Source organism: Pimephales promelas, chromosome 9 (genome assembly GCF_988280905.1).
Source record: "Pimephales promelas chromosome 9, fPimPro1.hap1.1, whole genome shotgun sequence".
Classification (NCBI taxonomy): domain Eukaryota; kingdom Metazoa; phylum Chordata; class Actinopteri; order Cypriniformes; family Leuciscidae; genus Pimephales; species Pimephales promelas.
Genome location: NC_142777.1, coordinates 36,029,004 through 36,052,705, shown reverse-complemented (window position 1 = coordinate 36,052,705; position 23,702 = coordinate 36,029,004). Strand labels below are relative to the sequence as shown.

The 23,702-nt window shown below is 38.6% G+C and overlaps 1 protein-coding gene and 1 long non-coding RNA gene across 3 annotated transcripts; one reads left to right on the top strand and one right to left on the bottom strand.

The window, feature by feature from the left end:
* The first annotated feature begins 520 nt into the window (after nt 1-520).
* Nucleotides 521-23,414, top strand: fgf18a (fibroblast growth factor 18a). The gene is made up of 5 exons (XM_039662914.2): nt 521-1,637; nt 16,159-16,198; nt 16,638-16,815; nt 19,657-19,763; nt 21,168-23,414. Exons 1-5 carry the CDS (start codon nt 1,606-1,608, stop codon nt 21,435-21,437), a joined length of 627 nt encoding a protein of 208 aa, XP_039518848.1. The 5' UTR covers nt 521-1,605; the 3' UTR covers nt 21,438-23,414.
* Nucleotides 8,448-20,499, bottom strand: LOC120473202 (uncharacterized). Of its 2 annotated transcripts, XR_016169746.1 has the most exons (6): nt 19,988-20,499; nt 19,607-19,727; nt 18,762-18,887; nt 16,116-16,208; nt 12,454-12,501; nt 8,448-10,349 (listed from the first exon to the last, which is right to left on the bottom strand). It is a non-coding gene; the product is annotated as an uncharacterized LOC120473202 (long non-coding RNA). The 2 variants fall into 2 exon arrangements; XR_016169745.1 differs by lacking the exon at nt 18,762-18,887.
* Nucleotides 23,415-23,702: the final 288 nt, after the last annotated feature.

Genomic DNA, 23,702 nt, shown 5'->3' with positions numbered 1-23,702 from the left:
CCTTTTGGATCGGACCGTGAGCTTTCATACCTCCCTCTCGCTTTCAAACGAACCGTCTCTCTTCACTCTGCCCTCTTGATTTTTACAGTCATGAAACGCACCAAAAAGCATCAAAAGCACTAAACTTCTTGAAGAACCGTTAAGCGTTCTGGCTGGTGCTGGTTTACACGAGATGGGGGATTTTGGGCTTGAACCAGGGGCCGATTTTTGCCCTCATAAAGTGTGGGGTTATACTTTGGGACCCGGCCTGAGCTTGTTTCCCCAACGCTTGTGCTCTTTTGTTGCGCACGGTGACATTGGCGAGTTTTTTTCGCTGTAGTCGGGCGACATCACACAGAGGCTGAGTAATCTTGTTTGGATCCAATAAGTGTGTGTGAGGGGGAAAGCAGAGAGAGCGAGAGAGAGAGAGGGAGGGAGAGAAGGGGGGCTGGGGGAGGGAGGGTGGATTGATCTGAAATCTTGTTCTGGTTTTTTTTTTTTTTTTTTTTTACTTGGAGTGATTTCTGCGCTCTGCCGTGGAGCTTCAGAAGACAAACGAGCGGAGAAGAAACAAGCCGCGTTTACGCACCGCGCGCGCAAAAACGCGTCGTTAGTTTTTGCATCCGACGTTTAACGGGAATTTGTGAATGAAAGCGGCCGAGGAAGAGGAGGCGGTGCAGGTTAAGTGGACGCTGCATCCAGTGTATGGGTTGCTTTCTTTAATGCGCAAAGAAAGAGACGCGTTTTACCTCATCGACCGAAGCCCTTACGTCGGGCAGACTTTTGTGCTGTTCTGAGGGGGGAGAGCTGCAAACTTTTTTCATTTTAAAAAATAAATAAAAAGCTCAGATTGCATTCTTTCCCCCTTCAAACATTTTGGAGGTGATGTCATCGGCCCGTGTTTTGGCTGCTGTTGCGCTGGAGCTCCAGAATTGAGTCCGGGAAATCAGGTGCAGGGAGCTGCTGTCGCGGGTGGCTGCGAGCGTGTGCCTCAGTCTCACCCCTCCGCCTTCCCCCCCCCCCATCATCTCAGCAGCCATGACCGAGCGCGCTCCACGGTACCCGGGGTCCAGCTCGCCGCCGCTGCGTCTTCATCGCTCCATCCCCGTCCAGGTGCTTTGCCTCCCGCGGCGCGTCATTTCGCCCGTGGCGGATCAGCATTGACACAGACTCTCTCGCGTGCGCATGCACTCCACGGAATTAATCAGTTTTAATCCTTATCTGTGGAAGGACATTTTCAGCAGGAAAAGTTACGGTGGGACTGCTTGGAAACCTTTGGAAAGTTTTTATGAGCGGAAACTGCGTATAGGTTTGGGTCGCGTTTGAACTTCGCTTCACCTGTTCGTCAGACTCCGGAGGATTCAGCTGCGCCCCGCCTCGCCTCGCCCCGCCCCCCTGCCCGTTACCGACCGCGGACCGCAGCCATCCGTAACGGCGGTGGTGCGCTCACACCCCGCTGACCCCGAGCCGCCCGTTGATGGTGAAAAGATGCAGTCCACCGGCGCCAGCGGGAACGTCCGCCGACCCTGCATTCAAACGGATTAAACAAACCGGACAGACGTGAAGCCGTGACCCGGAGAGCCGTTTCTCAAGCGCGCACGGAGCCACGCGGACGCGGAGGAAGCGATGTGGGCCTTTCTCTCCACGGTGGCTGTCTTGTAAGTCATTTCTGAATGACCTCATGCAGAATGAGATGTAATGCGTAAATTATTAATGCTGCTCAATTACCACAAGTCTGTCACTTGACATGGCAAACTCTTGCATACATAATGATCTTATGAGATTACACTTCTGGGTTACCATGGACACAGATGTCAATCACACCCAGCTCAGGTAAGGCCCATCCAATGAAAACAGCTCCAAAGGTGTGTCTGCCACTTTTCTGCCTTGTTTTTCTTTTTTGTTGTGCACACATGGCAGTCATCTTGAGATGGTTATCATTCCTTTCCCAACCTGCGGATGGGACCAAAGGGCCTCCGATAATCCATATCCCGAAAGGCAGACGCTCCGTCTGTCGGTCAGAGCGCCTGTCTGGTCCCGAGCTCTCCGAATTACTAATAATAACGCCCAAGGATGGTTGTAGAAGCAGGCACCTTATCTCCTGTCTGGAAAGAGCAGTGGCCATGTGACCTTCTCCAAAAGGAAACTGCCGTTTAGAGACAGAAAAACATCAAACGGAGCTTTAACATTCTCAGACAGTTGTGCAGAATTAGCCAGGAACCATGTTTGCTTATAGCATGCGCACTTGTTCTCAAGGTTGAACTCACCGTCTAATGATAAAACGAGGTGGTTTCCGTTCAGGGTCTGTAGAAGGAGAAGACAGCAGGCACAGATGTGCGTCAGGTGCGCTAGAGGTTATTTGTTTGAGATGAGGCGCAGATAAGTTAGTCACCATTTATCAGTTTCGTTCTCAGTGAAGCACCTGCGGTTCAGTGGCTCGCTCAAGGCCGTAGCGATAAGCTGTAGACAATGGAAGAAGACTTGATTAGTGCAACTCGTGTCATCAGGACGGAAATGTGCCAATGAAACGCATGGGATTTAACCTTTTTAAAAACCAATCAATTTCCTAATTTCCATTCCGCTTCACCACGTTGTAAAAGTTACTTTTGAGGTTTTATGGAGAGATTTACAAGAAAATACTCTTTCAGGGTTTCTGCTTGCAGTTTCTCTGTAATCATTTGAAAATCGCTATCAATTTCTAAGTCAAAGCCACATTTTTCTATGCTGGTCTGGCAAAACGGGTGACCAATGAAGTTTCACTTTCCAAGACTGATAAGAACATCAGAAGCAAAGCAGATTTCAAAATGGTGAACTTTTTCACCCGGTTTCACAGACGAGGCTTAATGCATGTTTGAGTTGTTTGAACCAAAAGCAACTTGCATTGACAATTCCTAAACTATGTTTATGTTGAAAGATGCACACTAGTGATTTATAAAAGCTCCTAATTGAACTAAGGCCTAATCCTGGTTTAATCTGTGAAACCAGGCCTAAGAGGAGTAAAAATCCAGTAAACATATCACCACATCAGGACTGATCCTGCGAGTGCTGCAGAAACCGAGGCTTTTACAGTGACATATCATACATGCAACGGTGCTCAAACGGGACTTTCTGTTCCTGTGGATCTTTCAGAGAACACCGCTGGAACATTAATCTTCAGACTCGCAGCACCTACACTGCATTTCTCTTTCCTTCCCTGTGCTGCTATATTGTTTAAAGTTGGCCAGCGGTGTAAATTGTGCTTGAAGGGTGTGCAGGGTGATTTGGGATACGACTCCACCTCGCTGCGCTCAACTCTACACACGAACGCCTTCAGGAATCATTCGGTCTCAGGTTTGATGATGTCATCACCTTGCTTGTTTTGGCCGCCGACAATAGCGCTCAGTAGAGTAAAGCTCGAAGCTACTTTCTTTCTTTCTTTCTCCTTCTCTTTCCCCATTCCCCCCACCTTTCTCTCTCTCTCTCTCTCTCTTTCTCTGGCAGGCCGCAGGCTCGTTGCGGTTTGGGAGGGATACGGAGAATCCGAGGTTGCAGCTGAAGTAGTTTTTTTTTTCTCTTTCTCCCCTCACTCTCTCTCTCTCTCTCTCGGTGAAGCACTACTGTTTTAACAGCTGAGAGTTCTTACGGGACCCAGAGCCAGTCTCACCTGCGCAGCCAGGGTTTGGCAGATACACCAACCTTACATGCACAGATCCGAAGCCAATGTGTGCTGATCTGCAGCCAGCATGCACACATCTCTGCAGTGTGCAGTGAGCATGCATGACCTCTGCTGCCTATTAGAGAAACACAACACATGCACACTAATGCATTTCAGTCAAACGTACACACTCTTAGAAGAAATGGTTCTATTTAGAACCAGAAATGGTTCCATCCCCCGCTTCATGTATGGAACTCTATATAGAACCTTTTTTTTTTTGGTAAAAGGTTCTATTGGCCAAGTACGGAACCGCAGGGTTCTAAATAGAACCCAGAGGAACCCTTTTTTTAAGAGTGTATAGAACCTTTTAGGGGTTCCAAATACGCAGCGCTGATAGAACCTTTTAAGGTTCTATATAAAACCTTAAAGAATATAAAAAAATATAAAATATATAATATAAAAAATATAAAGAGTGCAGCATGTGTGTATAGTAGCAGCCGAGCTCAGTAAAGCACTAAATATTCTTAATACACTCAATTACATTAATAAGACCTTGCTTAGTACTGCTTATTAATGACACAAAAAGCACAGAAAATGGAAAACAAAATGGTTACTATAGGCGTATTACTTATGTATAGGGGTGTAACAATACCCTCATGATTCGATACATATCACGATACTGAACTCACGATACGATATTATTGCAATACTCCAAGACATGGTAAAAGGTTAACAAAAAAACGTACTGTTGATTAAAATGCTAAATTTGATATTACATTGGGTTTAAATGAATAGCCTTGGACTCGATGCTTGTAACCCAAGGACAATGGTGACACCAGAATAACAATATTCATAATTCTGAAGCTGAAAATACTGAATTATTTTAGATGAATATGCTTGCACGCTTTCACTGACTAGATATATTTAAAATAATGTTGGCCACTTTTTACTTGTAACACCAGACATTTGGCATTATCAGGACCCACAAATATTCCCCCATTGCATTATTATGCATTATATTGAACATTATATATAGTAGTTTACTTACACTAAAACTCTGAAAACTTGATATTTTTCTCACACAGTAATTTTTTTTTTTATTTCTATCCACGATACATATTGTCACCATCTACAATACGTGTTGTTGCATATTTGTATTGCGATATATTGTGCCACGATATATTGTTACACCCCTACTTATGTATATTAGCCATTGTACAAACACACAAAACTGTTCAAATGTTTGGGGTCAGTAAGATTTAAAAAAAAAAAAATTAATACTTTTATTCAGCAAGGATGCATTCAAATGATCAAAAGTGTCCGGAAAGACATTTATAATGTTACAAAAGATGTAAATGCTGTTCTTTTGAATATTCTATTCATCAAGGAATCCTGAAAATAACATCGATAACAATCAAAAATGTTTCTTGAGCAGCAAAATCATCATATTCGAGTGATTTCTGAAGGATCATGTGACACTGAAGACTGGAGTAATGATGCTGAAAATTCGGCTTTGATCACAGGAATAAATTGCATATTACAATATATTCACATAAATTGTGAATTGTAATAATATTTCATAGTATTACTGTTTTACTGTATTCTTTTGATCAAATAAATGCGGCCTTCATGAGACTTTTTCAAAAACAGAACGCTCACGCCATGAACGCTCAGTTCCTTAGTTTGTGTATACAGCTTCATACATATTAACATCAGAAATGCAGACAGCATAAATCAGTGCACACAGGTGGAGAGGTTTATGTGAGCAGGTGCACACACACATAAACACACATGAGAACCTGGTCAGCACATGCACATCTGGTCAGTGATGATGCCGAGGTGTGTGGCCGGTCGGGGATCTCAGGTATGAAGGGTCAAAGAGCAGGTGTGTGTCGGCCAGACAGGTGAAGCCTGTGCCATTCGGTGACGCGCCGTTTAGCAACATGATACACAGAGTGTCTCTGTTCCATTTACATTGGTGATGTGTTGCTGAGGAAACTTCACAAACACGTGTGAGCTCGTGAGCATATTGGGCCAGTATGAGTGGAGGTGAAGAAAAGGGCCGTCTCGATCCGTTCTGGAGAGCTTTCACACGCTTTTACATTTTCCTACAGCTTCATTTGAACATCTTGTGGAGGATGAGAACATTTTTTTAGGGTGCAGTGACACTGTTTTACTCTCAGAAAAAAAGGTACCAAAGCTGTCACTGGGGTTGTACCTTTTTAAAAGGTACACTTTTGTCCATTTTAGGTACTAATTTGTACGTTTTATGTGCTAATATATACATGTTATGTGCTAATATGTACATTATTGGTGCTAATATGTACATTTCAGGTGCTAATATGTACATTTCAGGTACTATTATGTACATTTTAGGTGTTGATATGTACATTTCAGGTGCTAATATGTACATTTTAAGTGTTGATATGTACATTTCAGGTACTAATGTGTACATTTTAAGTGTTGATATGTACATTTCAGGTGCTAATATGTACATTTCAGGTACTAATGTGTACATTTTAAGTGTTGATATGTACATTTTATGTGCTAATATGTATATTTTTGGTGCTAATATGTACATTTCAGGTACTAATATGTACATTTTAAGTGTTAATATGTACATTTCAGGTGCTAATATGTACATTTCAGGTACTAATGTGTACATTTTAAGTGTTGATATGTACATTTTAGGTGTTAATATGTACATTTTATGTGCTAATATGTATATTTTTGGTGCTAATATGTACATTTCATGTACTAATATGTACATTTTAAGTGTTGATATGTACATTTTAGGTGCTAATATGTACATTTTATGTACTAATATGTGATTTATTGGTGCTAATATGTACATTTCAGGTACTAATATGTACATTTTAAGTGTTGATATGTACATTTTAGGTGTTAATATGTACATTTTATGTGCTAATATGTAAATTTTTGGTGCTAATATGTACATTTCAGGTACTAATATGTACATTTTAAGTGTTGATATGAACATTTTAGGTGTTAATATGTACATTTTATGTGCTAATATACATTTTATGTGCTAATATGTACATATTTGGTGCTAATATGTACATTTCAGGTACTAATATGTACATTTTAAGTGTTGATATGTACATTTTAGGTGCTAATAGGTACTAATATGTACAGTTTAAGTGTTGATATATGTTCATTTTAGGTGTTAATATGTACCATAAGGTACCAATATGCACCCTTATGGTACAAAAGTGTACCTTTTGAAAAGGTACGGCCCCAGTGACAGCTTTTGTACCTTTTTATCTGAGAGTGTATGTGCTGTATAAACGCCAGGAAATGATACGGAATGTCAGTTCAAATCCAAGAATCTGATTGGTTTGAATCGCTTAGAAAACCCTGAAGATAATTCAGCATAAAGGCGTTTTGCTGGTTAGTATGACCCTCATTGTAACTAGAATAAACACATCTAAAGTAGTTAACTTTTTTACCTAATCACTTCAGAGCCGCAGGAAAAGAGCCGCTGTGTTTTCCCAGGAGGTCTCCCCTCCAGGTACTGACCAGGCTCAACCCTGCTTAGCTTCAGTGATAGTGATATGGCTGCTGGCAACATTTTGTACACGTTCATCCGCTTCTCTCCTGATTTCTTCAAGGGGAGGGTCTATGACCAGGTAAATGTATGGGCTTTTTCAGATCTTTACATCTAATGCACGAAATAAGCTCACACAATTTACATATGAACGCGACCTGAGATGCGGAGAGCATACGGAGAGCGTCAAATTTAGTTTCTGCTCTGACAGCCACTTGTGTGTGTTAGAAATCAGGAATGGTAAGAGCATTGTGGTTGGTACGTTGTTCGTATCTTCAGCTGACAAAGTGTAAATCCCGTCTGGCTAGAGATAGAGATCTCCCCATAATGTTCACGCGCTAGGTCTATAGGTGGAGAGTTGATGGTCTTCTGTGGCTGTTCTAACACATTTGATCACATGAGCGTTGACACTTCGAAAGCAATCCGGCGAATGCGCTGGAAGTGGACAAGCTCAAAACGTTTCAGACCCTGTATTTATTTAGCGTCGTCCACTAGTGATCGATCAAAATGCATCTTGATACCACGTGTAAACAGTGCCATTGATTCAGCTCTTGTGAGGTCAAAGGTTAAAGTGGCCATATTGTGGAAAACATGATTTCCCTTGTCCTTTGGAATAAGAGTTTTCTGTACTGGGCAAACGCTCTCCATTCATAATGGAAACAAAACTGTTTAGAAATCATGGTTATGATGACAGCTATGACATTTACACACTAAAGCAAATTTTCAGAGCAACTCACCAACTATTCAGCACCGTTCAGCAACTGAGCCTACCGTAATGAACGACAGCATGGACACAGATAACAGGGAAAGTTCAATGTTATGAACACGTGTTACAGTAACATTAATATGGTAATGAAATGTCACTGTGTGTGTTCATTTTAAAGAAATGCTCCATTTCAAAACAAGTTCTATGATCAGCACTTCTGCTCGTTTTTTACTGTTGCATATATCCTCCATGCCAACATGCCAAGTCAAGTATATTTGTATAGCGCTTTTCAGAAATGTGTATTGTTCCAAAGTATAGTTTACAGAGTTATGATGTCAATCAATGTGTATAATATCTTAATTCCGTAATGCCATGTACATGTAATCAGATTTGGGGCGACAATACACGTAATCAAGCAGTTTAGATTCCCTATATGGTATATATCGCTTTACGTGAGTGTAGCATAGAGAGCTGTGCAAAAACGTAGTTTAATTTTTGTGATGATATAAACTTTCGAGATTTTCTGAACATTCAGAAATAACCTTTTAACTGCAGAGATGTCAATCGAAAATAATTTAATAAAACAAGCATTTAAAAATAAAGAACATTACAAAATGACTGACTTTCTGTACTAGAAGCATGAAGCTTTGTGTGAGGAATAAACTACAATTTCATTCAAATTTAAACGATAAACCAACAGCATTCATTCCCACCACTTTTACAGTAAGGCCGAGTGTCCACCAAAGCGTTTTTAACCATCTGAAAACGCTAGACGCTCTGCTGAAGACGCTGTGCTTTGGGCGCTTGAGAGCGTTTTGGCAGCGCAGTGTTTTTTTCCGTTGAGACGTTTCGTTGCTATGATACAGAATATCCGCAGCAGTTTGAATGTTGACAGTTGGTCGGTGTGGTGTTAGTCCCGCCCCTCCTCCACTGTGATTGGACGGCTGGGTAAAAAGTGACAGTGATAAGCGCTGCGTTTTATCCAAAGTTGAACATTTTTCAACTCCCAGCGTCCAGTAAAAACGCAGGGCGATCGGCGCTTCAGCTTGAAAAAAAGCGCCTCGTTACGCTCATGGCGTTTAAAAAACGCGGCGCTCCCATTGAAAACAATTGAAAACATATGCCAGGCGCGTGGAAAAACGCTTTGGTGGACACACGGCCTAAGGAAAACAGTAATAAAATTAAAGCTGCAAGCAGCATTAAGCGGTGTTCAAGCAGTTAGGGCCTTTAAGCACAAAATCATCAAAAGACATGTAGCACTAGTTTTATGTAACAAGCATTTAACCACTGACATCATAGATGGAAAAGACCATGTTTTAGCATGATTTACCATGATGCACCACATTTCAGTGTGATTTTCATTATTTACCATGCTCCAGTATGATTTACCATGAATCTAGCATGATTTGCCATAGTTTCGTGCTTGCACACCTAATCCGAATGAGACTTTTTTGATGGTTACAGCGCCACCTATAGTCCGATCTCCATTAAACTTTGCATGCTTCCTGACCATGTTACGAGTTACGACACATATGATCATCAGTTGAGTTTTTCTTTGGGATTTATTGGCTTTTGACCGCATTTTGCCACAGACTACTTTCTAAATAACCCTGTTGTAGCCAACCAAATGCAAAATTTCAACTTTTTTTTTTTCCAATAATCATTGATCTAGAGAGTCCAGAGAATTGTCCTAGACTCTGGTTCCGATCAGGCGAAAACCAGGGACTAGTTTGCGACTAGTTCGGTTTTGGACAAAATCCGCGACATTTGGGCTTGGACTTCGACAAAAATAGCGAAAATCTGGTCGATCTTGAGCCAAGGATCCCAGTGGTGTAAAACCGCTGAGTCAAACGGTCTAGGAGTTATGAGAAATTTAGTACTTTTGGTTGCTGTAGCGCCACCTATGGGGCTCATACTCTGATAGGTTCTCCCCAATTTGAGGCCTTACCATCTGGTCAGGTTTCAAGTCTCTAGGCCTTACGGTTTAGGCTGCATGATTAGTTTTAGGGGGTTTTCAGCTTGAACATCTAAAAATAAAAACAGGCGGATGTCAGTACAATATTTTTTGTACTGACAACAATAAGTTGTAAATAGAACAAAAACTATTGAAGTGTCTGCAAACACAATTTCAGTCTTTCTACAGCAAAAATTCACATTTAATTTAACGTGTGACTTGCCGTTTCTTTGTTATTATTTGTGAAATTTACAAGCAATTTTTTTTTTAGCAAAAATCGTTTCTACCACCAATTTTGGGTGAGTAAATCAACTATTTCATCCACTTGTACTGAAGCATTCCTTTAATCGTGTGGTTTTATCATGTTGCATGTGTGTTGACAGGCATGATGGAGAGAGCGTGTACATGTGTGTGTCTGTCTCGTTGCAGCTGTCAGCTGGTGAGACGCTTCCTTCTTCTCTCACATATCTCTTCATAGCTGAGGCAGTGTGGGGGAGTCTTTCATTCTCTACTTCCAGACAGGGAAACAAGAGAGAGGAAGGGAGAGAAAGAGCAAGGGATTAAAAACGACAAGATGAGAAACACTCTCTCAATTCCTTTCATATCTCCTCCATTCCTGTCTTTTTTTTCCCCCCTCCGGCATGTTTTCCTCTGTTTTCGGCGTCTCCACTGACCCTGGTGGTGATTTCATTTCGCGGGATGAATTTTTGGGATGTAAACAAGCGACGGCCCGCAGCTGAATCATCCAGAATAAATCAAAAACTACCGTCTTATCGCGATCAGAGTAATATTAATGTTGGAAAGGGCCTTAACCTGGCCGCAGTTCTCACTAATCATTGCGTCAGACAGAGGAAACCTCATTGACTGGGAATCTGGTGGAGCGGGCTCACTGATGCGCTGTTACATCAGGGGTCAGAGGTCATTTCTGGAATCAATGGAATCGTGTTGCTTTTGAAACCATAATCCTTCTCTTTCGGCGGTCTCTGAATAAGCACACACACGACGACGCCGTCTGTTAAAAGACGAGATGTGTCATTTCAGCATCATGAAATAACCATGGAAAAAAATGTTTTTAAACGCCCGATTGGTCTTCCATTGGTGGACAAACAGATAGCATGAATCAAACTCATGCAACCATGTTATGAAAACAACACAGTGTGGCTTACTTAGAAATTACATGAACTTTCTAACATTCAAAAGGCAACGTTTTAGCATTCACTCTCTTCCACATGAATATATACAGTATATTAGGGCTGGATACTAATCGATTCTCATTTTTACGAACCGATATCGATTCTTAAATCTCAAGAATCGAATAGTCATCCTGTTTCATTTGATGAATGGAACATTGTATCCCAAAAAAAAAAAAAAAAAAAAAAAAAAAAAAAAAAAAATCGCATTGTGAAATTGGTGTCAATACCCAGCCCTACAGTATATATATCTAATAAACATGCAGGGAAAATATTCATTCTCTCTGAGATTGGAAAATACCTTTTATACCAAAGACAATTCATGAGCATACCTGTAGTTTGCTTAAAAGACGACTATGAGAGAGGAGATTTTTGACTAGGGTCCGTCGTCAACAAAGCATTTTGGCCTCACAAGTACAGCAAAACTTGTACACACACCCACACGCTCATGATCTCAGACATTCGGTCATGGGGAGGTCGCGGGGTCACTGGCGAGACGATAAAGAGGAAGTGATGTATTCCGTTTTTTTTTCTCTCTCTGTTCTCAATGAGTGACATCACACTGACCCCACCCACACCACCCAGAGAGAGAACGATATCTGATTCACTGCTTTCTCCAAACATTTGCCAAGAAGGACAGGGAGGGAAAGACAGAGAAATGTGTGCACAAGATGTGTGTGTGAGAGAGAAAATAGAGAGAATATGAAGGTGAAACACAACCAGTGTCATTTTACCCAATATCAGTTGATATCCTATATAGTTTTTGAAATTAATTTTATGTTTTAGTCATTTTTCTTATTTTTGGGAAGACTACTATTTATAGTGCATTATAAAAGTATTATTAATGCATTCATTATGTACCTTATAAAGCGTGGTATAACCACAGTTGATTAAAATGATTAATTGAACATGCTTATAGAATGCATTAAAACACATGACTAGCAAACAACTTCAGATGTGCAGGGAATCTGCAGATTGGATAATGCATTATATGTACGTTATGAATATGCATTATAAATTAAAGGCTTTTAGTAAAGTGTTACTCTTTTTTTTTTAATGCCTATATAGATTTTTTTTATGGTTTCAGTTTTAGTAAACGATAATAACCCTTCATTAAAGAAACACATTCAAAGATACGGTAACATTACACATTACGCTTCTCATACCACTGTGCTACAGACACTTATTTTGTTACTTTAAGTAATCAAACTTAAGGTTTTCACCTGGTGGATGATAAAACAGCTGAGAAAGTCCCAGCCGTATCTAGAGACCAGATTACAGAGCCAATCAAATCAATGTGCTAAAACCATCCACGCTTTAGTAACCTTATAGCAACATCTTAGCATCAAGATGGGAAAATCCCAAACATATGTGGAATCAGAACTTCTAAAATCAGGCAAATGCATAAAACTGAAGCTCTACCTCTTCTGTTGACCGGCATCATGTTGACTTCTGCATCAGTCCACTGGCCTGCAATCACAATGGAGATTCTCATTAACCCCGTAAAGCTGAACATGAAGCTTATTGAACATTTTGACAAAATATGTGTATGTCTGCATGTTTTTTGTTGAGTATAATATTTTATACATCAGTTTTTTTGGTTCATATAGTCTAGATTAGATTGAATATACAGAATATACTGTATGTCTGGCACCCCAGCATACATTGAAGAGGGAAAGTGTTACAATTCAGAGGCCCAAACTGAGCTCAAATATGCAATTTGGTATAAAACACAGATATTTATGTGGCCTGGAGTTCAGATTATGTTTGTAATTCTTCATGTAATGTAAATTAGTGAGATCTTAATAACGATATAGCAAGCAGACTGCATATGAATATCACTCTAGGTCTCAGATACTATGAGTAAAATGATATTTTAATGCTAGTTTTATGATTAAAGCTCCATAATTGTGATATATATATATACACACAATGCAAATACAATGATGATTGCGAGAAGAACAAATAAACCTTCCTTAAAGCCTGATGGATCACATTAGCCACATGGTTCTTTTTAGAAAGGTACTTTCGGGAACCAAACATGGTTCTTCTTTTATAGAAAAACCCTCTTTTGGAACCTTTATTTTTAAAGAGTGCCTAATGAAATGATGTAGGTCGTTATTCAGCTCAATGTTGATTCAATTTAGTTCAATAACGCTTCATTGGTTGATCCGAAGTTGAAGCTCAAACAATCCGTCTCACAGTTTCACGCCGTGAATGGTTTACTTATAGTTGTCTGTGCAAATTTAGCTGGGATAGGAGAAAGGCTTTTTACATCCGAAAAAATAAACACGTCACCTTCAAGTGTATTCGAGGAGAAGCGAAACCCGTTCCTCCACTGGTTTCTGTAGTTTGGAGTTTGCAGAGGCGTTAGTCCCGTTGGGGGCTGTGGTCTCCTCTTTGGCTGTCATAACATCGGACTTTTCACACTGACTTATGTTGAGCAGACGCACTGATCCGTCCTGCGGGCCTGTTCGATTTCAAAGTCACAGTCCCCTGCCAGAAAAGGGCCTGTGGTGATGGAGAACTTTACCGTGGGCCGTGCAGCGCTGCCCTCATCCACTCGCTCTTATGCGCTTAAAATCGTACTCACACCCACGGACGTCCAAGTTTCCATGAAAATCGGAGTTATGCTTCAAATGTCAGGTTTTTCCCTTTTCCAACAACATGTGGAGATTAAACCAAGAAGGGGAAAGTAGCTGAAAATCAGCATGAAATGCAAATTCATATGCATGATTAACCCTTATGCTGCATTAGGGACATTTTTGGTCTTTTGCAGTTTAATTTCTTTGACCATTTTGCCTGTTTTAATGCAAATGGTAAGAAATTTGGCAAAATTGTGACTTTTTGGATACATGTAAAAAATGTGATCCCATTTTGCAAAATATGTATAACACACACTGTGTAGATCAAATAGTAACACTCAGCACCATAAAGACCAAAAATGGCCCATTGAAACCCATTAAAACGTTGTTTAAATCTGAGGCTGTCAGTAATACATGAAACATGATTTTTGCACAAACATCCTTTCATTTTGAAGCAAAAGCATTATATTTGCATTATATAGTGTATTCCACCAGATGACGTCACTACATATTTATTCCCTATGGGTGCAAATGCACCTTATTTTAGGCAATAGGCAATGTTTAATAGGTGGCCATTTTTGGTCTCTAACGCGCTAAGTGGGATTTTTTGCAAAGTGGGACTGTGATAATCCAAATCTAAAGTTTTCTCTTTGCATTTAGTTTATTGAAAATAATTGAATTTTTGTGTTTTTTCCTCTTATACAAATCGATGGTTTCGCAAACAAAACTGGTAATTAAAGGGTTAAAATCCTGAAATTTAATACATTTTTGGTAGTTATGATGAGGACTCAACCACTTAACTGTCACCATCCCACAGGTGGGACGTTTGCCACTATATTTTTAAAACAATAATATCTTAGTAAATACCTTAAATAATATTGACAAACTATATATCATTTGAAAGCTTACAATCTCTAGTTTCCATATTTGGTGACTGATTTTCAAAATATATTACAGAGGAGCCATAATTTATCAATATAAAACAAGAATATTTTCATACTCATAAGGCGTGTTCAGACCTTTATTTTAAAATAGCAGTAAACATGAAAAATCATGAAAAAATGGTAGATACCTCAGTTTGTTTTCATGCCAAAAGTTCAAAAGATAGAATCCATTCAATTATTTTGGAAAAAAAAGGTCTGAAAAGTTTGAAATATCAAGAAAAAAATAATAAATTCACCATTTGTGACGTGGCAGCTAGCTATGACTTACATGCGTGTTCTTTGTATGTGTTTCTTAGAGGTTCAATTCATATCAAAATCTGCCAAACTTCCCATGCTACTTCTGAATAGGATCTTTACTTCAGAAATTGTGTGAAAATTGTGAAAATAATGGTTCATATCACTCAAAACACGAATGGAAATACAGGCGCCCTTATATGGGCAGTAATGGAGTCTGATTGTGCCCTAGTAAAAAAGTTTGGTACTGCGCTCAAACAAAATCTTACTGAAAGCTCATTTTTTGAGATATCAACCTAAAATTTGAAACACAACTTGTTCAGATTTTTGGCTTTGATCTTTCTGCCATTTTAGAGTAGCCCAGGTTTTGAAAATATATATTTTATGTAAAATATGAATAATTAATATTTTTACATTGTACATTTCCATAAACTCAAACTTCTATAACTTTTTTTCTGTTTCACTTTCTTAATTTATTTCACTTCTACAAAAATCTGCCAAATGTCTTCTTTAAAACAAGACCAATCATATGTCTATATTCCAAAGCATTCTTGAATTACAACCATTTAAGTTCGAAATGTGCATTTTCATGTCTATTCAAAAAAGGGGGGGTGACAGTTAACAGGTTAAAAGATTTAACTTGGTAAAAGTGGAAAATAATAATAATATATAATATTTTAGGCAATGTTTAATATGTGGCCATTTTTGGTCCTTAATGCACTCAATGGTGTTAAAAATCTAATGCAGCACAAGGGTTAAAGAACATTAAATGCATTTTTAAATGCATGATATAGATCTAATTGTAAACAATGGACCTTTTTCACATTTCCCAGGGTTCCCAGGTCACATCATATAACTTCTATCCACCTTATTTTTAACGTAAGAGCGATCGGAAATTTGGTTATTTGTAATCTGCGAGTCTTCCTGTGTCATTTGTTTCCAGTTCTTTCTCCAGTTCAATATTGCAAACTGGTATTTGTTATCACATCATTGGTTTGTAGAGCAGATTTCAGTTTACTGCACTGTCATTGTTCTAGCTATTTCCCTATAGCTACTAATGAATCTGATATCTCCCGTAAGGTGTTTATTTGATAAGTAGCAGCATTATAAGTGGGATAAACACTCTTTTGGTATGATATAAGACCCAAATCAAGGTTTATTTTGTGATAATGAGCATCTGACTGTACATTGAGCCTTTACATAAACTTCAAGCTCTTGAGATGTTAATGATAACATCCCTTTCCCAGTGGATCTGCCGTCAGCAGGGCTTTGGGATGCAGGGTGGATTTGTTTGTGTTACCATGGTAGCAGTAGCACTCACCTGACCTCTCTCTCTCTCTCTCTCTCTCTCTCTTTCTCCTCAGGTATATCCAGATGATGCTGGTCATGTGTAATCCTCTACAGGTGTGTTAACCTGCTCAACATAAAACAAAATGGACTGTTTAATACACATTCCTGCTCTTATTGTGCACAATTTACCAGTGCATGTCATTTCAAATATGTTTGTCTTAATATATCATACATATTCATTAATTTGCTAACACTTGATACAGTCACATTCGATAACATTAGAACAGTCTTACTCTTGTGAATTTCACAAATAATTATACAACACATTGAATTAAACAGAAAACTTTGAAAATTATTGTGTATTGTCACATGAACTAACAACGAGATGTGATATGAAATGCCTGCATTAACAATAAACACTATAAAGTCAAAACACTATAAAACCATTAGCGTGGTACTTTTTACAATGATTTCACTACAGAAAAATGTCAGATTAAGTAGGGAAGAAAGAGTGGATGAGGATGTGTGTGTGTGTGTGGTCTGTTGCCTGCAGGTGTTTGGAGTGGATGGGGTGAACTTTAGTGTGCACGTGGAGAATCAGACTCGTGCGCGAGACGCCATGAGCCGGCGACATCATCGCGTGTACCAGCTATACAGCCGCACGAGTGGCAAACACGTCCAGGTGCTCGGACGCAAGATCAGCGCCCGCGGAGAGGACGGAGACAAATATGGTAACAACACACACACATATGTCTCACTCTTCTAGCAAACACAGATGAGAAAGGCTGGCCACACACACAGACACACACACACAGGAAACAGGAAAAGTAGAAGACAAAGACTCAGCTACTGCTGATACAGTGATTTACAGACAGGGGAGAGAGAGAAAAAGACGCCAATGAATTCTGTTTTCTTGTACTGTAGGTTTTTGTTGAAATTCCAAGAAAAACATCTCACTCTTAAAGGTTCAGTATGGTTCTATATGAAGAGTTCAGATGCAAAAGCCTCTAAATGCCATTTGAAATTTTCCTCTTTAATGATGATTTTTATCAAACTTGTATATTTAAGTTCAGTAATTTCACTTAAATAACAATTAATAGGTAATTATCATTGCCATTTAAGTGAAATTACTGAACTTAAATATACAAGTTTGATAAAAATCATCATTAAAGAAGAAAATTTCAAATGGCATTTAGAGGCTTTTGCATCTGAACTCTTCATATATATTCTTGACTTAATTTAAAAGAACACTTTATGCCAAAAAGGTTCCATACTGTATAGGGAGAAATGTCTTAAATTATTGCAGAATACTTTTTAATGTTCCATTTTTCTAGAGATAAAGTTTGTTTACATGAAAATCATAAAATGTAATCAAAATAAAAAAATGAATTAAAACTAAATGAATTTATTAAAACTAAATCTGATGATGGAACCTCTAAAAGGTTCTATGTGATGCGGATGGCGGAACCCTTTATGATTCTATATAGATCCTTTTCTTCTAAAGGTTTTCAGTTTTATCAACTAGCCCAAATTCCCACTTGTTTCAACTCTAATATTTGCATATTTTCTGTTTTCAAAATAAATTGTGAATTTTTAGTTTAAATAAATGTAACTGTGGCCGTCAGCCGTCCGACCTCTATATATCATTATCGGCTGCTGAAAAACCTGTCAGTCGACCACTATTCTCTCCCCCATCCATCTATTCATCCATCCCCCTCTCCTCCTCTCAATGGTCTCAGATGTGATTCAGAAGCACATTTAAAGGGCATGGGAGTTGAAAATGGATATCTGAGCTCTTCATTCATGGATGAATCTCACAAAAACGTCAAAAAGCCACAGAAATAATCATTTTTAAAAAAGCATGAGAAAGGAAAAAGAACAATTTTCAGAAAAATGTAGCATATTTCCCACTCAAATTCTCTATTACAAGACTTTCATTAATGTAGCCGAAACAAAATGTTACTTTATAAATAATAAAATAAAATATGTTCATGTTTAAGTATAATGTATATAGTGTATATTATTATATTGTTTTCAGATTTCTCATTTTTCTTTAGTTTAAATGAATGCACAAAAATGAATAAAACAATAACTATCTGACAAAAAACAATAAGTAATAAAAATGACAAAAACACACAAGTTACTAAAGCAAACTAAAATTTAAATGGAATATACAAAAATAAAATAAAAAACTATAAAGTAGGTAAAGCATCTAAATGATACTAAAATAACACTGTACTGTAAGTATTTTAATGCATTATAATACACAAATATTCTAATACAACATTATATTTAAAACAGTCTAAATAAAATGTAATACAGCAAATAATAACCATTATTTACAAATACTTTAAATTTAAAATAATTAATCATAGTTTTTTCCCCCCTATGCATTAATCAGAACAACTGAATGAGACTTAATTCTCACTAAATGAATGTCAAAATTCGTAACTGTCCTAAAACAAGTTCCATTTTAATTAATATAATATATTTTTACTAATAAATAAATGACCTTGACAGGTTTTGTGAGATTCGTCCCCATAATGCAGTAATATTTTTATTGTGAAAACATTGTTCTGAAAGCTTCCGGGTTTTTATGATCGACTCTCCTCATCAGGAAATAAAGGGAAGAGAAAGACAGGGAGATGGGAAGGGGGATGAGGATGAATGTATTTACACAGCGAGTGAGGGATGTCTGGATGAGGAGAGATTGGAGGACGACAAAGAGGTTATTGATCTCCAGTGACCCCTGCGCTCATAAAGGTCACGCAAGGAGCCATTTCAGAGCTTCAACTGCCATATCCTGAAACACACACACACACACACACAGGCTGAATGACCTCAGTGAAATATAGCGTGAAATAGAGCTTTTTAAAATCAAGTGACAGAGAGACTATGTTCAGAGGACTCGTAGTATTTCTAAAGCATGCCGTGCATTATGAATATTGTCTGGAATATGCATGATATTTTTAACTCATTATTTGATCAGACTGCAGAAAGTTAAAACATTTGTACAGTAAATTGGATTAAAAAAGTCATGCGACAAAAGAGTAGCACTATAAAATATTGTTGCATATTTCATATCTTTTATCAAAATGCTTTAAATCAAGGTAAAACAGTCTTTGTCATCCTCCAATCTCTCCCTAAAATGCTTTAAATCAAGGTAAAACAGCCAAAATTATATGAATTAGTTTTGTTTTTGAAATTAACTAAGAAAAAAACTCTGCATAGAAACGGGAAATATTATGGTATTGTTGCATATGGTATTGCATTGCAGTATACAATGCAGTTAGCAATGTGCTAGCATCATGCTAGTAGCATGTCAGAAATAATAAGAAAAGACTGACAAGGTTATCTATACCTCTGTCAACCGCTGATGCCAATTATATTGAGCTTTTATTTATTTGGCTTAAATCAGGTTATCAATCCCCCCCTCTCCAGTCAAGGCAGCTGCTGAAACAGAGCCATCCCATCAGATTATAAACCTTAATTATGTACGTCATTGGAAAAACCAGAGCTCACCGTGATATTTTAGTAACGTCTGTCTGTCTCTCTGCCTGTCTCTTCACAAGCCCAGCTCGTAGTGGAGGCAGACACCTTCGGCAGCCAGGTGCGAATCCGAGGGAAGGAGACCAACTATTACCTGTGTATGAACCGCAGGGGAAAGCTCGTAGGCAAGGTGAAACACACTTCCTTCACTTAATACATAAGCATAATCATTGTCACTTTCGATATATATATATATATATATATATATATATATATATATATTCTGTTTCCATGTTTACGTGCATTTCCTTTAACAAACACAATGCAATATGTATAACCACAGGTGTTATTCCTACTTTTAAAGGAGTAGTTCACTTTAAAAAAAAAAAAAAATGTTGCTGATAATTTACTCACCCCCATGTTATCCGAGATGTCCATGTCTTTCTTTCTTCAGTCGAAAAGAAATTAAGGTTTTTGATGAAAACATTCCAGGGTTTTCTCCATATAATGGACTTCAATGGGGTCCAAAAGGTTCAAGGTCCAAATGAGAGTTTCAGTGCAGCTTCAAAGGGCTTTAAACGACACCAGACGATGAATAAGGGTCTTATCTAGCGGAAAGATCAGCCATTTCAAAAATAAATAAAAAAGTTTACGTTTTATAATCTGTTCTGTGATGCGCGACTCTCCTGTTCGAACTCGTTCATCAAATACATTTCCCAATGGTTCTATAATCTGGCTTACGTCGCTTAGGGCCCACATGAAATCAAAAAGGTGGAGAACCACTAATATCGATCAGATGATCAACAAACATGGATATTTGTGACTATTAGTCCAGTTTTGAGGTCTTTAAATGCATTAAAGGAGTAGTTCACTTTTAAAAAAAACTTTTGCTGATAATTTCCTCACCCCCATGTCATCCAAGATGTCCATGTCTTTCTTTCTTCAGTCAAAAAGAAATTAAGGTTTTTGATGAAAACATTCTAGAATTCTCTCCATATAATGGACTTCAATGGGGTCCAAACAGTTCAAGGTCCAAATGAGAGTTTCAGTGCAGCTTCAAAGGGCTTTAAACGACACCAGACGATGAATAAGGGTCTTATCTAGGACCCTTCGAGTCATGACTCGAAAAAAGATTTGTTCATTTTGATGAACGAGTTCGAACAGGAGAGTCACGAACGCTCTTCACAGAACAGAGCAAGGCTAGCATTTGAGCTTATAAAACTTAAACTTTTTTATTTATTTTTGAAATGGCCGATCGTTTCGCTTGATAAGACCCTTATTTATCGTCTGGTGTCGTTTAAAGCCCTTTGAAGCTGCACTGAAACTCTCATTTGGACCTTGAACTGTTTGGTTCCCATTGAAGTCCATTATATGGAGAAAATCCTGGAATGTTTTCATCAAAAACCTTCATTTCTTTTCGACTGAAGAAAGAAAGACGTGGACATCTTGGATGACATGGGGGTGAGTAAATTATCAGCAAAAGTTTTTTTAAAAGTGAACGACTCCTTGAAATATATAATGTTGATGATCAAGCTAACACATGCACCCCTCTCTCTTTGTTTGTGTGTGTGTATGGACTTTTCTCTCTCCCCAGAAGGCCAGCAATCGTAGCGCAGACTGTGTCTTCATAGAGAAGGTTCTGGAAAACAACTACACGGCGCTAATGTCAGCGCGCTACACAGGGTGGTACGTGGGCTTCACCAAAAGAGGGCGCCCTCGCCGTGGTCCGCACACGCTTCCCAACCAGCAGGACGTCCACTTCATGAAGCGCTTCCCGCCCGGAGAGCAGCCGGACTTAATGCCGTTCCGCTTCACCACCGTCAGCAAGAGGAGCAAGAGAGTGCGTGCCGCGCGGCCACGCTAACGCGCACGCCAATATCCCACTGCTAACGTTTACATGAGGACTAGGAATCAACAAAAAGACAGTCCTACTCCCACAGTCCAGTGAAAATGACACTGCTAATGCAAAGCAGGACCGTCTTGTCTTGTTTGACCAGGCATCGCTTTATATTCCACTGGGTTGGACCTCTACAGCCCTAATAATAAATACTAGCTAATTTACACCAGAGCTGCGGTTCACGACAGCTCACTTCTGACACGGAGATGACTAACCAAAGCAAACACAAGCAAACGGCCGGCCCAGCGCTCGGGCGGAGGAAGCGTTAGGCTGGACATCCAATGAAGACACAAAACACAACCACGTTGGCCTGTAGAAGCTGATCGTGTTGCAATTTTCCTAAGACGAGACTTGGACGTGATCCCGCCTGAGGGAGAGGAGCAGATATACCTGAAGAATGAATGAAAGAAAGAAAGACATGGACATCCAAGAGAGAAACAGAGATAGAGCTACTGTTATATGGGAGTGCTCCTTGGATAAGACACGGTCAGCCAGAAATGGAAACTTGGGCATCGTTTACTCACCTCATGTCACTCTAAACTCGTATGCGGTTATTGTGTCTCTTTTTTACACAACGGTTTATAGTGATCATGTTCGTCGAGCTCTCGAAAGCACAAAAACACCAAAACGATGATCCATCCCACACATGCGTCATATTCCAGGTCATTTGAAATCATTCAGCAAAAGTTATGTTTTATTAATATTATTATTATAACTTGTTCTCCATACAACAACAGTTCAATAGACAATTACACTCTAAAAATGCTGGGTTGTTTTAACCCAACTTTGGGTCAAATATGGACAAACCCAAACGTTGGGTTAAAAATGTGTCCATATTTGACCCAAAGTTGGGTTAAAACAACCCAGCAATTTCAAATTTGCAATGAAACGATTAATCTTCCGTATTGTGATGTACGTTCGAATGTGTGATTTTTAGACTTGGATTAATAAATATTTCTATAATAAAATATTTTTTTTTATTATATCGAGCGCTAAAACATTTAATTATTTAATTATTTGAATGTAGTACATCCTAGTTTGAAGGTTGGAAACAAGTGGCATCAAATGTATTTTCTTCTGTAACGTGATCAGTTGTTGATTGGCTGTTGAGATGTGGGCGTGGCTCTCACTTGCAGGGGCGGAGTTTAAGCACACAAGTACTCTGTCGTTTCAACGGAAATCTAGCTATGACTTTTGATTAAACATTACGAGATTAAAAAATGAAAGCTATAAATGGCTTGCACAAATCATCATATGATGACTTCATGAAAGATTGTTCATTTTTGGAGCATGAGAGACGTGGTCACTATGAACTGTTAACGTGAGGCGAGTAAATAATGACAGAATATTCCGTTTAGGCTGAACTATTCATTTAAAGCTAATGAACGAATGAATGTAATGCTGTATAATGTGTGATGGTGTATTTCAGGTTGCATTAAAGACAATGAGGGATATAATCATACGTGACTTATAACAAAAGAAGGCCAAATTGCTGGATGGACGGAATCGACCAGAACTGGAATGTAAAAGACAATAATGAGGAAACTCTCTCAAAGCTGCACCAAAAAACAAACTAAACGACCAAAGACAAATGGTGACCAATGACAGTGTGACAACCTGGACAGCGCGATGGGGCGGGTCGTCACAAAATGACACGAGGAGCAACGTTCCTGTTTGGATTCCACGTGGAATGCTGCTACTGGGAAATATAACGGAGAACCAAAGTCTTATACCAGCTTATTAAAGGAAAAACATTACAAAACCTTTTCGAAATATAAATATATATATAAATATATATAAAGATTAATGCTGACTAAGTGATATTACTTTGACTGCTACTATCATTGTTGTTACTATAAAAGAATTTCACTTATTTATTTTATCTCTGTGTACGGCAAAAACCTTTCCAAAGCCAGTAAACTCTACAGAAACGTGTCCGTGTTTCAAAACATACATGTTGTGCGAGTCATCATTATCATCAATCAGCGAACACAGAGTACCAGCATTTTCTCACTGTATTTACCTTTGTTAGTCTACACTCTTAGAAGAAAACGTTCTATATAGAACCGCTGTATATTTGGAACCCCTAGAATCCTTTTTAAGAGTTCTATATGGAACCTTTTGGAATCATTCATTATCATTTGATTTAAATTGCTGATTTCGTATTACTGTCAAACATCAAGACCCTAAAATGTATTTATGAATGCATGTGAATGATCACAAAATTCAAGA